Below are 16,450 nucleotides of genomic sequence, written 5' to 3'. Positions count from 1 at the left end.
ATGGATGTATGTATGTATGGATGGATAGATGCATGCATGGATGGATGGATGGATGGATAGATGCATGGATGGATGGATAGATGCATGGATGGATGGATGGATAGATGCATGGATGGATGGATGGATAGATGCATGGATGTATGTATGGATGGATGGATAGATGCATGGATGGATGGATGGATGCATGTGTGTATGTATGGATAGATGCATGGATGTATGGATGGATGGATGCATGGACAGATGGATGGATGAGTGAATTAATATTTGCCACGAAAATGAAACCAAATGCAGAGCAATGGCTATTAACAAAGTAAAGATAAGAGAGGAGTAAGAGGGAGCTAACAGCTCTTCAAATATATACTAAAATGTCTTCTGCTCCTCAGATGCCTAGTTAAAAACATGTCAAAGTGAACACTAAGAAGGCAAGAGAAGTATGAAGCTCTGCAGTGGAGTCTTAACATGGGTACCAAATACCCATTGTAACTCGGATGGCCAGAGTCTTGTCCTGGACATACCATGGTTCTAGAATTCCCAAAAGACATGAGAAACTGGCTAGGTGCTGTCCACCCTGAGCCCTGACACAGTGCTACCTAGCCACAGTATGTCATGTCTGTGCTGAAGACACAGCTGTTTTCAGCTCCACAATTCTGGACAAGTTTATAACATCTCTGAGATGCGTTTTCCTCATCTGTAAAATGAGTTTATCTTATATGATTGTTGTGGTGATGCAACAAAATAATCCTTGCTTCTCAAAGTACCTAGCATGCAATGTGTATTCAAAAAGATAAGAGTTCTTAATTATTGTTGCCCTCCGGAAGTCAGTCTAGATGGGGAAAATACATGTTCTCATGTCTGGCAGCATACAACCAAGGGCTTAGTTACATAGGTCTCTTTTTATGTCCCCCTGAAATTCAGAGAAGGGTTTATCAGGGAGGACTAGACTAGCAGGGAAGGCCTCCCACAGAAATGGGATTAGGCAGCCAGGAGAGGTGGGAGGCCAAGGCAGGTGGATTGCCTGAGAGCACAGGTTTGAGATCAATAAACCTCTTCAAATATATACTATATACAAATATATAACTCCAGCCTGAGCCAGAGTGAGACCTCATCTCTAAAATAGCCAGGCGTGGTGGTGGGCACCTGTAGACCCAGCTGCTTGGGAGGCCGAGGCAAGAGAATCGCTTGAGCCCAAGAGTTTGAGGTTGCTGGGAGTTATGATGCCACGGCACTCTACCAAGGTGACAAAGTGAAACTCTTTCTCCAAAAAAAAAAAAGAAAGAAAGAAAGAAAGAAAAAGAAGAAGTGGGTTTAGGATAGGCCTTGAAGGATGGATGGCATCTGGGAGGCAGAGAGGTGAACAGAGCTGGGCGAAGTGTGGGCAAAAGCAGAAAGGTGAGGGCAAGGTTGCTGCTGGCCTGCCAGGTGGACAATTTTGGTGGTAGAGGGACCAGCAGGATGACCTAATACAGTGGTTCTCAACCTTCCTAATGTCATAGCTCCTTAATATAGTTCCTATGGGTCACTACCCACAGGTTGAGAACCGCTGACCTAATACAAACTCTATATGATAAGACTGGGAATATTAGTGACCTTTATGTGTCATGTGTTGCAGGCCTGGTCACTTGGAGAGGGGTTGCCCCTGCTGCCAAAGCAATGACACCCCCTGCCCAAACGCCCTCCTTTCTCCTTGCGACCTAAGTGTATCAGTCCTGGGGTGGTAGAAATAGTAACAACGAACACTCTACATAGTGTGTAATGTTTTAAACACATCACCTGTTATAACTTACCCAATACTCAGACCAATACTGTTATGACACAGGTACTATCCCCCACTTTACAGATGAGAAGTGTGAGACACGGGGAGAGTAGGTAACTTGCCCAGGGTCACACAGCATCTGAGTATCAGAATCAGTACCCAAGCCCAGGCATGCTGGTCTCCAGTCCATGCTCTTGGGGATAGGACCCAAATCTAAAGCGAAATTCGTGTATATTACCCTGAAGGTAATTTTATGCACCATTTTAAGTAATTTTGTGTGTGAAACAAAAGTCTTTGTTAAATTCTCATGTCTGGAATTTTCCACTTGTGGCGTCACGTAGAACTAAAGTTTCCGGTTGTGGATTACGGATTTTCGGGTTAGGGATGCTCAGACTCTATCGCTAAACCCCTCGGAGTTAAGCCTCTCTGGGCGAGCATGAGGGAGCAGTGGCTGCAGGACAGCAGATTAGGGAGGTGGGATGTGCGGCGGGGTGCGCAGGGCGGGCAGGGTGAGGACCCGACAGAGGGCTCCCCGCTCCGGGGCTGGCAGGGCAGGTGCGCCAAGGCGGGGGATGTGGCAGCCACGCCGCCCTGGGAAGCCGCTGACTCCTGCCGTCATTTCCTTTGGAGCCAGAGAACAATGGCTCAAAAACAAGTGCAGCCGGTCCACTTGGCCGCCTCCCCTCCACACCCGAACTTTGCTTTCTCCAGGCCGAGGGCGCCTGGCCGCCTGGAGAGAGCCTGCCCCGGCCGCCGAGGCCCCGCTCCTGACGCCCCCGGCTCGGGCTCCCTCCTTTCTCCTTGCAGCCCTGAGAGTCGCCGCCCGCTGAGGGATGAGGACGCGACAGCCCGGTGGGACGCGCTTACTGCCTTCGCGGCCCCGAGCGCACAGCGCCCCGGAGCCAGGCTGGGCCTGACACCCTGTCCTCTCCCCTCGCGCACAGGGCTCCGCGAGTGATCCGCCCGCCAGCGCCAGCCGCATGGAGCGGCTGCAGAAGGTGCGCTGGGGGCACCTGGGCTGGGTGGGGGGCTGCTCGGGAGTCGAAGGGCGCCACCTGGTGGCTGTCCGCAGCGCCATGCCCCGGGTCCCCACAGGCCTAGGGCCGCCCGCCCCGCCCTCGCCCCCACGCACATCCCCACTCGCCCGCCTTCTCGCTCTCCCCAGCAACCACTCACCTCCCCTGGGAGCGTCAGCTCCTCCCGAGACTCCAGTGTGCCTGGCTCTCCCTCCAGCATCCTGGTGAGTACCCCTCTCGGCCACCAGCACTCTCTGGCTGGGAGCAGGGTGGGCGGGGACCGCTGGCTGCCCGGGGCTTCACTCTGAGCCCCCTAAGGGGTGGTCCTGCCAGTGCTGGCCGTCAGGGGAATCCCAGAAATCCAGACAGGCACCCCCATCCCCCCCGCCCTAGTCTGGTCTCACGGCACCGAAAATGCTAGGTGAAGGACTGTCATGTTGCTTAAGGTGACTCCATAAACTCTTAAAATAAAAATAGGGGCGGCGCCCATAGCTCAGTGGGTAGGGCGCCGGCCACATACACCGAGGCTGGTAGGTTCGAACCCAGCCCAGGCCAGTTAAAACAACAATGACAACAGCAACAACAAAAAAGCCAGGCGTTGTGGCAGGCGTCTGTAGTCACAGCTACTTGGGAGGCTGAAGCAAAACAATTAAGAGTTTAGGGTTGCTGTGAGCTGTGACGCCATGGTACTCTACCCAGGGCAACAGCTTGAGACTCTGTCTCAAAAAAAAAAATAAAATAAATGAAAATAATCAGATTGTTCACATCTAACCTGACGCCTGTTTTCTCCGTAATAACCAGCAGGTATAGCTGGGAAGGCCAGTATCCTATAAGGCTTTGGGGACATTGTTCACTTGCACCATTTCCCTTCAGGCCAAGATGGATAACCAGGTGCTGGGCTACAAGGACCTGGCAGCCATCCCCAAGGACAAGGCCATCCTGGACATCGAGCGGCCCGACCTCATGATCTACGAGCCCCACTTCACCTATTCCCTCCTGGAACACGTGGAGCTGTCCAGGAGCCGGGAGGTGAGAGGGGGTCCTCTCTGGCAGGACATTTGGGGAGGGCTCTGCAGCGCCACTGGTGGTAGATGGACCCCTCCCGTGCTTTCTGTCCTGGAGACCTGAAACAGAGGCAGCTGTGCTGTGGGATCAGCCAGTGTCTTGAGAGCAGGGAGAGCCAGCTGTGCTGGGGATAGGCACATTTACACCGAAGGAGCACAGGGGCTCATGAAAGAGAGGACGGAAGTGGGCAGAAAGGGTAAACTTTGTGCAAAGAGCTCAGAAGCACTGAACGTGGAGGAAGAAAGTCCTAGCTGAGGGGCCTGTGTGACACTGTAGCTTAGTTCCCCCTCCCCCTGTAAAATCCCTTTCTTGTCTACCCATGAGGTACTTAAGGTGCAGGAGATAGGTTACAGGCAGGTACTTTATCAGCTGTGTTCAAGAAGGGGGCAGCGCCATGCTGGGGAGTGTCCTGGGGCTGGACTGTGGGGAGGAGAAGCCAGACCTGCCCTTGGATACGCCTCGGTCCTGTCCCTTCCATTCCTTGCCAGACTCCAAGGACAGGGCCATAGCTGTTCTTCCCCCAGCCCTCAGACCACCATGCACACTGCTCCCAGGTCTGTAAGTGACCTTACTTCCTATGGGAAGACTAAGGACTTTGCCCACAGTGCTGAGAAGGAGGGAAGGCCAGCACTGGGAACTGACAAGAACCCAAGAGAAGAGGTGGCCCAGACACAGGCCAGGAAAGGGTACAGAGTTGGATGGGAGATGAAGCAGGACCCTGGGGTTCTAGGACCAGAGTTTAATCCTCCCCTCTCCATTCACAGCGCTCACTGTCGCCCAAATCCACGTCCCCACCACCATCCCCAGAGGTGAGTCTATTCCTCTATGGAAACTTGCTCCGCCTTGCTCTGCAGGACCCCCCAGCTCCTCTCCCCCGCCTCTGCCCACAAGGAACTCTGCAGGGCCCAGCAGATGACTGGCCAGCTCTGCACCCATCACTCATTCTGACCTAGGGCCTCATCTGTCCCTTTCTCCCTGGTCCATGCACTGTCTCATTGGCACACTAAGTCCCTGGATTTACTTTCTTGCCACAGCACTGCCCTGGAGCCAGGGGCTGTGGCTGCCAGGGTGGGAGGACAGAGCAGGGTTGCATGGGGGAAATCAGTATGTGGGGGTTGGAGGGAGCCGTGGTTGATCCTAGGCTTGTCCTCAGCAGGTGTGGGCAGAGAGCCGGACGCCTGGAATCTTCCCTCAGGCTTCAGCCCCAAGAACCACTGGAACCCCCCGGACCAGTCTGCCCCATTTCCACCACCCTGGTAGGTCTTGTCAACATTGCTGCATGCCTTGCCAAGACCTCTTCTTTCCTTCAGGCACCCCAAATTCCTTCTCTCTGGAGTACATTCTCAACATAGACATGAATGGGCCCTAAAGATGGTGGCCTGTCACTTCCTCCCATCCTCCAGTCCACAAATGGCAGGAAGTCCCAAGCCCCTGAGGGATGGTGCCTAGAGCTCCCTGTTCTGTCCTGGCTCTGGGTAGGAGCCAGTGACTTCCCACCTTCTCCCTTGCCCCCATTCTCATGTACCTAGCCTCCCACGCTGCCCACACAGGCCCTCACCTACCTGCCCTCGCTCCCTCCCACAGAGACCTCCCGCCCGGATTCCAACATCTACAAGAAGCCACCCATCTATAAGCAGAGAGGTGAGGGTCTCCCTGGCCTGAAGGGGGCCATGATGCTGGGGGCTGGTGGGAAGGGGATGGGAAAATGTTTGCCCAGCACTCCTCTTGTGCATTCCTCTCTTCTTCGGCATAGCCTGGGTGTGCAGGAGTTGAAGGGCCGGGGAGGGTAAGGGTGGGCCAGGTTGGCTGCAGGTTGCCTGGCTAACCCTGGCCTCCACCTGCAGAGTCCGTGGGTGGCAGCCCTCAGAGCAAGCACCTCATCGAGGACCTCATCATCGAGTCATCCAAGTTCCCTGCGGCCCAGCCCCCCGACCCCAACCAGCCAGCCAAGATAGAAACCGACTACTGGCCGTGCCCCCCTTCTCTGGCTGTTGTGGGTAGGAGAGATGAGGGGAGGGGGGGAAGAGGGGTCTTATGGCATCTGTATAGGCGATTCCCACCTCCTCAAGCCCCTGGGCTCACTGCTCACACACTCCCTGCATTCCTATAGCACTTGGTATAAGTGGCTCTGTTTGCTAATCATTCATTCACTTTCCATTCATTTATCTGATGAATCAACAGACATTTACCAAACTATATCCCAGGCTCTGTGATAGGACCTCTGGGAATGAGAAAGATAGAAAAGGGGTGGTCTCTAGTGCATGTTAGTTGTGTGTGTGTGTTCTGCCTCCCCAGCATCACAATGAGGCAAAGAAATGTTACTCTTATTTCATTTTACTTTATTTAAAAAAATAATCTGTTGTGGCCTCTTCGAGGCACCTCCCAAGACAGTGCACAAAGCATGATAAATGCGTGTTGAGCCAGTGGTGGACTGACTGCTGTGCCTACTTTTGCCTGTGTCTCCTAGAGACAGAATGGAGGAAGCGGAAGGCATCTCGGAAGGGTGCAGAGGAAGAGGAGGAGGAGGAAGATGATGACTCTGGGGAGGAGATGAAGGCTCTCAGGGAGCGTCAGAAAGAGGAACTCAGTAAGGTAGCATCTCCCCCCGCCACCCTGTGACTTCTTAGAGATAGAAATTCTGGCTCTTTAGCTAAAGTCATTCATGCCAAAAAAAGGTCCTCGTTAGAACATTTGAGCAGGCCAGGTACGGTGGCTCATGCCTGTAATCCTAGCACCCCAGGAGGCTGACGCAGGTAGATCATCTAAGCTCACAAGTTCGAGACCAGCCTGAGCTAGAGCAAAACCCCATCTCTAAAAATATCTGGGCATTGTGGCAGGCACCTATAGTCCCAGGAACTTGAGAGGCTGAGGCAAGAGGATCGCTTGAGCCCAAGAATCTGAGGTTGTCATGAGCTATGATGCCACAGCACTCTATCAGGGTCAATAACGTGAGATTTAGTCTCAAAAAGAAAAAAAAAAACATGTGAGCTATCTCTTCTTTCCTAGGGTTCCAGGTTTTTGCTTTCAAAGAGATACCTGAGCTTTATGCTGCTTTCACGGGACACACTATTTGATGTTAGGGTTAAAAGCACAGAAAAGGGTGGTTCCACCTGTGTCAGCCTTCACCGGGCTGAGAAATTTATGGGAAGAGAATAAAAGAGAGCCTGGCCCCCAGGGGAGGAGAGGGTATATCAAGAGCCATGGAAAGGTCATTGACTGTGACATGGACTTATGCTCCCAGGCAGGATGACCTGGGACAGGGAGGCCACCAGGGTAAAGTTCCACCAAGTACTCTGACTCTGCTCTCAAGGGTGAGCAAACCCAACATGGGCACATGTCAGCCAAGAGTAAGAGGGTCTGTGGGCGCCACAGCATGAACCAGCTACCTTGGAAAGTGCCCCTCGCCTGCCTGCAGGACACCCAACTCCAGGCTGTTTGGGGATGAGGAATGAGTTCCTGAATCTTCCATTTCCCCTCCTCAGGTTACTTCCAACCTAGGAAAGATGATCTTGAAAGAAGAGATGGAAAAGTCATTGCCTATCCGAAGGAAAACCCGCTCCCTGCCTGACCGGACCCCCTTCCACACCTGTGAGTACCATGGAGAGGGCCTGAAGTCACCTGGCCACACCTGGAAGCTGGACAATGTTGTCTGTTGACTCATTGGCTGTAAAAGATGCAGTCCTTTGCCCAAGGTGCTCGTGCTCTCCTTTGGGCAAGGATACCAGTCACAGAACAGCAGTAGATGGTAAAAGATAGTAACAGCTGAAGCAGAATTAGTGAATTTTGTTTAATTTAACAAACACTTACTGAGTGTCTACCATGGGGGGTAGGCAGTGGGGGTACACTGACAGAAAAAAATCTAGTCTTGACCTTTAGTACCCATGGTCAATGGGGAAAATCAGTGTGAATCCTGCTGTTTCCATGTGCTGTGTCAGGTGTGATTGGAGTGAGACCAGCATACTTTAGGAGCACAGCAACTGGGGCCCGGAGGCTGAGACCAAGTGAGCCAGACAAAGTGAGTGGGGAAGAAGGTCATCCCAGCCATCAGGGAGCAATGGCAGGGAAGCATCCAGCCAGCTCAGAGAACCTCCAGGAGCCTGGAATCACAGAGCATGGAGTACACCATTGGGTGGCAGGCATTGGGGTCAGACAGATGAGGGGCCAGGGCTCTGAATCCCCCATTACTGTGGACAGGGATACCTTAGAGCATGGTGGCTGGAGAGGAGAGGGAGAGAACTGAGAACCTCGTAGTGATGAGGCCTCTTAGAACCTAGTCTTCAAAACCACGTGGTGTCACTTCAGCATTCTATCACTCAGAGCCGGTCACCAGCATCCTAGACCCTAGGTGAGGAACTACACAGTCTCAAGGCAGAAAGCATGCAGGATGGGAGGCAATGGTGGGGGCCATCTTTGGAAACAATCTGCCATACTCTCCAGTAGTTTGGGTAAGGGCTAAAAATAGACATGGGTCCAGAGAAAAAGAGTAGATATGAGAAATACTCAGTGATGAGGTAGTCACGAAGGGAAAGGGAGAGGGGCTTGGGGCTCTTGTCTTGAGTGCTGGGTAATGACAAGCTTGGAACTGAGATAGTAAGGGAGGCAGGTCTTCAGGAAAAGATGGAGACTGGTTTTGGACATTTTAGGTTACAAGTGCCCCAGAGGGGGCATGTAGGTGGAGGTGCAGTTGGAGGAGTTGGGAGCTTGTATGAGACAGTAAGGGGACGGGGGCGAGAAAGTGAGATTGTGCAGAGAGAGAGGGGAACATCGACCCTGGAGAACACAGCCATTCAGGATCCAGGTGGTGCTTGGTTGAGAAGGAGTCTCTGAGCCTCAGAATGTGGGCAGCCTGGAAAGGCCTCCTGCTCTGAGGATCTGGGAGCAGGCCAGATGGGAAGTCAGGGTGTCACTCAGGGGGTGAGACCTGGTAAGACTAGTGAAGCTTTGGAACCACTACCACGGTAGTGGAAAAATGTGCAAACCTTGGCCTTGGTAGGTGGTGATGCTAAGCTTCATGGTGTGGGCTTATGTCCACAGCCTACAGGCAGGAAGGGAGCTGCTGGGTTGACCTGCGGTTTGAGTTTTGCAAGGAAGGTACCCAAGGGGCTGAGGGGCCAGGCTGCACCACAGAGGTGCTGGTGAAAGCAGTGACTGTACCCAGCCACAGTGGGAATTCAAGGAACTACAAGGTCAGTACATAGCGAGGGCGTCCACAGCGTCACTAAGAGCCCCTAGGATGCTATTTCAGTGTGGGTGGGAACAGGTGCAGAAGGCTTTTTAGAGAAAATGGAATAGAGCTAAGGCCTGATGAATGAAGGAGACAGAAGGATGCCCGAAGGTTGGATTCAGTCTTAATGTTCTGCTGGAATCTTCTATTCAGCCACAATTAGCTCTTTAACTTCCATTATGATCTTGTGAAGTTGAATGGCTAAATGCCTAGCTCAACATCATTTTCGGCATCCCTGAACTTGGGCATAATCGATGATCATGTGATCACGTGTAGGCTACTATCATATTGAATTAACCTGCCTTTCAGAATCATGAACAGGCATGCCATTGTGATTTAATGGTAGCATTGGAATAATCGTTTTCAAACATATGTAAGCATTCTAAAAGTAATTGGGAGTGAAAAATCTTTCTCTGTGCTTTGAAGATTGAAAGTCTGTCAGTTGGTTGATGTATAAATGTACACTTATTATTGCAAGAGTGAAATGTTTCAATACTGAATGGTGATTATGAAAGCTGATAATTTTCTATACAAAAATAAGAAGTGTTCTGGGGGAAAAAATGAGGTCCCCCAAACTCCTTTTGTTCTTATCAATTGAACTTCCAAGAAGCCAATTTTGGGCAGCACCTGTGGCTCAAAGGAGTAGGGCGCCAGCCCCATATGCCGGAGGTGGCGGGTTCAAACCCAGCCCCAGCCAAGAAAACTGCAAAAAAAAAAAAAAAAGAAGAAGAAGAAGAAGCCAATTTTATAAGAATGTTTTAAGAATATAGTTCCTCACAGCTTTGAATCTACAGAGGCTAAATATTTCAACAAAATTCTTGTCAAAGGAGTTGCTACAAAACGCCAACCATTTTTAGTAATCAGAGATAAAAGACTTTTGAGATCTGCTCAAGCTAAGAATCTTAGGTACAAAGTTCTTTCTAGGAAAACATTTTCTTGAATTACAACCTTCAGTGCCTGCAAGCTTAGAGATCCTATTAACTGTGCAAGCTGAAAGTGACATCCTGTGATGCTGATGTGACGGGGAGTGACTGCTGGTCCAAACGAGCAGCCAGCAGTGCTGAGACAATGTTTAGAATTTGATTAGTAATGTTGTTGCTAAGATTATGATAACTCAGTTCTTAGACTTTAGATTTATTTGTCTAATCCAGAGTTCATTTTCTGATGGGGAGCCTCGGCGTTGGCTGGCTTTGATTCGCACACTCAGGCATTTTGGGCCATTTCTAGTTAGAAGAGGGAGGAAAGGGAAGGTGGTAGAGGCAGTTCAGAGCCGCCAGCACTGTGTCATTCTTTTGTGCCTGCCAGGCAGAGGGAGGGCCATCAGGGCCACAGGAACTGAACACAGGGCCTCTTGCTCTCTTCCAGCCTTGCATGCAGGCACCTCTAAGTCTTCCTCTCTCCCGGCCTATGGCAGGACCACCCTGAGCCGGGTAAGGTCTGCAGACCGCAGATGGGGACATTGTGAGGGGCATGGGGTACTTCTGAGGGACTGAGCCATTGTGCATCCTTGGGAGCGGGGGCACCCTCAAAGTGAAGGGGACTGATGAGAAATGTCCCCAGCTTCCTCTGACAGCTTCGTGTCCTTTGCAGCTACAGTCCACAGACTTCAGCCCATCGGGGAGTGAGACTGGAAGCCCAGGTGAGAGGTGGGACCTGCCACTGGGGAGCTGGGAAAGGGGCTTGGGCAGGCCCCTAAGGAGGACAGTTTGTTGGATGTAGGCAAGGGTCTGACCAGGTCAGGCAGCTGCTGGCCTTGGAACTGCCTCTAAACAGTGACCCTTCCCTCACACAGGCTTGCAGGTGAGCACCTCCCGGAGGGGAACAGGTGGACACCAGAAGCCGGGCCAGGCGACTGGACGTGTGGGGGATGGGGAGTGGGGCCTCAGAATTGCCTGGTGAAGCCATGAGAAGCCGGGGTAAGGCTGGGAAGGTCTCCCCGCCCCACTCTGGCTCACTGCAGCTTTGGTCTCCCCAGAATGGAGAGGGCCAGAGGGGGAGGATGGACCGGGGGAACTCCCTGCCCTGTGTGCTGGAGCAGAAGGTGAGGGGCAGGGACCCAAGTACCACAGCGGGCGGGCGGCTGGGACACGCCAGGAAGCTGAATGCGCTGTGGGGGTACCCTGCACTGATGATGGGAGGGACAGCAGGGAAGCTGGGGGAGACAGAGGGCAGAATGGCATGAACCCCACTGGCCTCTGCAGGTTGAGGGGGGCCTGGGGGATTTGAGGAGGCTGAGTTGACATGAGCCTAAGATTGCCCCCTGCCCTCACTCCCAGATCTATCCTTATGAAATGCTGGTGGTGACCAACAAGGGGCGAACCAAGTTGCCTCCAGGCGTGGATCGGATGAGGCTTGAGGTATTCGGGGAAGATGAACTGAGTGGGTGCAGAGTTGTCAGTGGGGAAGACCTGGGGCCTCTTTGTCTGAATGTTCCCTGAGTTGCTTGGTATAGCCCTTGCCCTGTGGCTCCTTCCCCTGAGCCACCCTCATATGCCCCCTGCAGAGGCATCTATCCGCTGAGGACTTCTCAAGGGTATTTGCTATGTCTCCCGAAGAGTTCAGCAAGCTGGCCCTGTGGAAGCGGAATGAACTCAAGAAGAAGGCCTCTCTCTTCTGAGGGCCCCCCTCCATGACTGACTCCCTTGCCCCTGCTGCTTGAGGGCGCTGGAGCTGGGGTCACTAGATCCCAAAGCATCCTCTTCCCCTGGTAGGCTGGAGAGGAAGGGGCAGACGCAGGTAGAGGGAGCCGAGGCCCCTGCAGGCCTGGCCACTGCGGCTTGGACTTCCCTGGCCACGAGGAGCCAGACTGCCTCCTCTTCTCTCCCCTGGTCCTCACTGCACAGGGCAACCCAGACGGGGCTCTAGCACACACAGAGTTAATGTCTGTGCCCTCTCCCTGTCCCTCACCCCCAGCCAGAGGTCCCTAGCAGAGGGTGAGGAGAAATGAAAGGGCACATGGTGGTCAGGCCTGGCAGCTGTCTTGAGCAATGGGTAGGAAGTAGCCAGGCAGTGGCCCCTGTGTGAGCCCACCCAGCACCCCCTACCCACTCCTGTCAGCTTCCCCTGTGCCTGGGCTTCCTACATCTCTTAACTCCAGCAGGGAGGCTGCCCTGCCCTCCAGCTTGCCCTGACTTCTGCTCTGCTTCGAAGCCTCTTGCTTCAGCTCATGGCTTCCCCAGAAGCCTTGGCATAGAGGGGGATGCTACCTACAACAGCCCCAACCCACTGCCCGCCTCCAGGCCAAGTCAGCAGGAGTTCCACCTTCTAGTGCAAGCCAGGTACTGGGCAGAGGCCAGGCCTTGAGCCTCCCTTGGATGGGGTCCAGAGGGGTGGCACATTCCTGAGTGTCCTGGCTACCAGCTCCCACCTGTTCCCACGCACCTCCACTATGCTCTCTAAAGAATGTATTTATTGGGCCCCCCAGCTGCTTTCCTCATCTAACTCTCTGCCCTTCCTTAGTCACACTCCCAGCTCTACTTCTTTCCAAGTACACATGTGTATATAATTATATCTATATTTTTGCCCAGGTCGGGTTTTGTTCCCACCCGGAGCCTGGCAGCCCTTTCCACTGTGTGTGTGATAATGCTGGGGGAGGGGGACTCTGCTTGGAATTAAAAGATTGCATTGGGTCCCTAAATCTGTTTGTCCTTTATGAACCACCAGACCTGGGTAGGAGGGACAGATGACATTGGGGGGAATGAAGGTTCAAGTGGGGCACGTGGGAGTTGGAAGTGTGAAGAGACAGCCCTCAAGCTCCTCCTGTTCCCCCAACCCAGCCCAGAAGCAGAGGCTGGTCTAGGCAGGGCCCCATCTACCTCCTCCCCTTTAGGGGCTCTGCAATGGGAGCAGAAACCCCCCCCCCCCAAAATGATCACCTTGCTGGTCAAGCTCATCAACATCTAATATGACTGTACCCCCATAGCCCAGGGTGCTCCTGTTCACTGGGGAAGCCAAATACACAGAAACGGTCAACAGCGTGTGAAAATACAGTGAACAGTGAAATGCAGCAGCAAGTAGGGTCAAGTGCAGGCTGAGGGAGGAGGGAGGCGATTTGGTCTTGGTTGACTTGGCAAGAACCCCCAAGAGGAATAGGCATGGAACCTATGGGGAGGGGTGTACAGATTTGATTGGAAAGCCAGAGGAGGACCATGGGTGTGGGTGCCTATGGGGGCATATCCTACCTGGCTGGATCAAAACCACATTTGGGTACACAAAGAGGTACACAGTGAGAGGGGCTGTGTGAGTTGGAGGGGTATCCAGCTTATAAACCTGAGACGAGCTGGGGCCCAACCCAGGCCCACCCAGTAGGTGAGTTTCTACTGTTTGTGGCTGAAATAAAAGCAAAAGGGTAAGAATACCTCAAATTTGTTTGTTTGTTTTTGAGACAGTCTCATTTGTCATGGCATAGTATCACAGCTCACAGCAACCTCAGACTCTTGGGCTTAAGTGATTCTCTTGCCTCAGCCTCCCAAGTAGCTGGGAATACAGGTGCCCATCACAACACCTGGCTATTTTTTTTGTTGTAGTTGTCATTGTTGTTTAGCAGGCCTAGGCCGGGTTTGACTCGGCCAACCTCTGTGTATGTGGCCAGTGCCCTACCCACTGATCAAATTTGTTTGTATAAGGCAAGCATGAAATAAAGTTTATTGAGGAAGAGGAAGATAGACTTAGAGAGTAAGTAAGCTTACAAAGCAGGATACATTCGCCATAGATATTGAACTGGCCTCCATAGCCAGAGCAAGTAGGCCAAGAGGCCAAATCCCTCAAATCTGAACAATTATTTTATTTTATTATTTTTTATTTATTTATTTTTTTTTTTTTTGAGACAGAGCCTCAAGCTGTCCCCCTGGGCAGAGTGCCGTGGCATTACAGCTCACAGCAACCTCCAGCTCCTGGGCTCAAGCGAGTCTCCTGCCTCCGCCTCCCAAGTAGCTGGGACCACAGGCGCCCGCCACAACGCCCGGCTATTTTTTCTTTTGGTTGCAGCCGTCATTGTTGTTTGGCGGGTCCGGGCTGGGGATTCGAACCCGCCACCTTAGGTGTACGTGGCTGGCGCCTTAGCCGGTTGAGCTATAGGCGTCGAGCCTGAACAATTATTTTAAAATGTAGTTCAGTTGTGTCCACAGCTTTGCTTTCAAGAAACAAACCCATAAGTTCAACAGTGCAGACTGCTTTCATTCCTTGAACAGATGAGAAAACTGAAACATTTCCCCTAAAGGCTGGAGCCATAGACAACTAGCCAGTGGGGAATGAAGACGACACTCAGGTTTCCAGGGCTTCCCCCTGAAAAGAAAGTTGTCTCCATAGGGGAAGCAGAGGAGGGCGGACCAGGAGGTGCAGAGAGAGAGGTGTGGTCTCCACAAGCGTCCCTGACAGGGAATTAGCAAATGTTTAGAGGTTTATCCTGGGCATTGGGGGGACACAGCAGTGACAAGGCTGGCATGCCCTTTGTCCTCATGGAGCTTCTAGGCTATTGGGGAAAATGTCAAGGTCATTGAGCACCAAAGGGTGCTAAAGGCAGTATTTCAACTAACTGGGAAATGTCTGTGATGGGCCAAACTGGATGCTAAGTCCTAAAATGGTAAGTCCCTGAGAATTTAGAGCTGCTCAGAGTAGCAAGCTCTCTTTTCCTAAAGCACTCTAGGGAGAGTCAGTCTTACAGTGCCTCAGGTCCATGACACTCACAGATGCAGACCCTGGGAGATTATTTATGACAGGAGTTTCCAAACATTTTTATTTGTTTGTTTTTTGAGACAGAGTCTCCCTTTGTTGCCCTAAATGGAGTGCTGTGCTGTCGTAGCTCACAGCAACCTCAAACTCTTGGGCTCAAGTGATCCTCTTGCCTCAGCCTCCTGAGAATAGCTGGGACTATAGGTCCCTGCCACAATGCCTGGCTATTTTTTTAGAGACAGGGTCTCACTCTTACCCAGGCTGGTCTTGAACTCCTCAGTTCAAGTAATCCATTTGCCTGGGCCTCCCAGAGTGCTAGGATTACAGGCATGAGCCAGAGGGCCTGGCCTGCACCAAACACTTTTTTTTAAAAAAATTAATCTTGCTATTAGCAATTAGAATGCATTTACAAATTGAATTTTATAGTTTATTATAAAATCATTCAATAAGAACAAAGAAGCTGATTGACATTTAAAACATTAAGGCAGGAATTATATAATACGTGACAACTGCACTTTTATCAAATGCAGGATCTAATTTATTTATTTATTTTAGTATCTAGTTTATTATTGTATTGGATTGCACAGTATTGAGAAAATCCTGATTCACACAGATAGGTAGTTACATAATTGTCATGGTTTCAGACGTGATGAAATTCATTCACACTAGAAGGCAATGACTATGACCCTCTCTTTGAATCTGGGCTTAATGGCCTTGCTCATTTAAAATAGTTTACCCAAACAGGGTGAGGTGGCTCACATCTATAATCCTAGCACTCTGGGAGGCTGAGGCAGGAGAATTCCCCTGAGCTCAGGAGTTGGAGACCAGCCTGAAAAGAGTGATTCCCTATCTCTACTAAAAATAGAAAACTAGTCCAGTGTTGTGAAGGGTACCTGTAGTCTCAGTTATTTGGGAGGCTTAGGCAGGAAGATCACTTGAACCCAGGAGTTTGAAGTTGCTATGAGGTAGGCTGATGCTGAGCAACAGAGTGAGACTATGTCTCAAAAAGAAAACAAAACAACAACAACAAAAGAGCTTACTGGCTTGGTGCCTGTAGCTCAGCAATGAGGGTGCCAGCCACATACACTGGAGCTGGTGGGTTCGAATCCAGCCAAACAACAATGACAGCTACAACCAAAAAATAGTTGGGTGTTGTGCTGGGCGCCTGTAGTCCCAGCTACTTGGGAGGCTGAGACAAGAGTATCGTTTAAGCCCAAGAGTCTGAGGTTGCTGTGAGCTGTGACACCATGCACTCTACCGAGGGCAACAAAGTAAGACTCTATCTCAAAAAACAAACCAAAAAAAGGGGCTTACCATGAAACAGTCTTCAATTCTTCATTTAACCTGGTAGGTGAGGCTTTATATAAAAGTTTTTCCCTAAATGAACTAACACAGCTGCGGAATTTAATAGTTTATCAATGGTCTCTAACACTTTGACATATAACACATACAGTATGTACACTGATTTTTATTAAAGTTTAAAAAATAACATTTAAAAAGTTAAGTCAAAATGCTACAGATTCCTGTGCAGATTCATCATCCCCTAGAGCAGTGGTTCTCAACCTTCCCTACACCTGAGCTGGCAGGTTCGAATCCAGCCCGGCCCGCCAAACAACAATGATGGCTGCAACCAAAAAATAGCCAGGGGGTGTGGCGGGCACCTGTGGTCCCAGCTACTTGGGAGGCTGAGGCAGGAGACTTGCTTGAGCCCAGGAGTTGGAG

The 16,450-nt window shown here is 51.4% G+C and overlaps 1 protein-coding gene across 2 annotated transcripts in view; it reads left to right on the top strand.

Moving 5' to 3' along the window:
* DMTN (dematin actin binding protein) overlaps positions 1-12,633 on the top strand; it is a 19,082-nt gene extending 6,449 nt beyond the window's left edge. For both annotated transcript variants that reach the window (XM_023515575.1, XM_023515576.1), the window contains exons 2-16: positions 2,561-2,751; positions 2,919-2,993; positions 3,643-3,798; positions 4,599-4,643; positions 4,991-5,090; positions 5,419-5,475; positions 5,679-5,831; positions 6,302-6,426; positions 7,317-7,422; positions 10,424-10,488; positions 10,649-10,697; positions 10,851-10,858; positions 11,034-11,099; positions 11,335-11,415; positions 11,562-12,633. In XM_023515575.1, the coding sequence (XP_023371343.1) occupies positions 2,734-2,751; positions 2,919-2,993; positions 3,643-3,798; positions 4,599-4,643; positions 4,991-5,090; positions 5,419-5,475; positions 5,679-5,831; positions 6,302-6,426; positions 7,317-7,422; positions 10,424-10,488; positions 10,649-10,697; positions 10,851-10,858; positions 11,034-11,099; positions 11,335-11,415; positions 11,562-11,675 (1,218 nt within the window). In that variant the 5' untranslated portion in view covers positions 2,561-2,733 and the 3' untranslated portion in view covers positions 11,676-12,633. The remainder of the gene's footprint in view (positions 1-2,560; positions 2,752-2,918; positions 2,994-3,642; positions 3,799-4,598; positions 4,644-4,990; positions 5,091-5,418; positions 5,476-5,678; positions 5,832-6,301; positions 6,427-7,316; positions 7,423-10,423; positions 10,489-10,648; positions 10,698-10,850; positions 10,859-11,033; positions 11,100-11,334; positions 11,416-11,561) is intronic.
* Positions 12,634-16,450: the final 3,817 nt, after the last annotated feature.

The sequence above is a fragment of the Otolemur garnettii genome, unplaced genomic scaffold, assembly GCF_000181295.1.
Source record: "Otolemur garnettii isolate 467f Iridium unplaced genomic scaffold, OtoGar3 scaffold00074, whole genome shotgun sequence".
Lineage (NCBI taxonomy): Eukaryota > Metazoa > Chordata > Mammalia > Primates > Galagidae > Otolemur > Otolemur garnettii.
The sequence above is the reverse complement of the archived record's forward strand: the minus strand, read 5'-3'. Positions and strand labels throughout refer to the sequence as shown.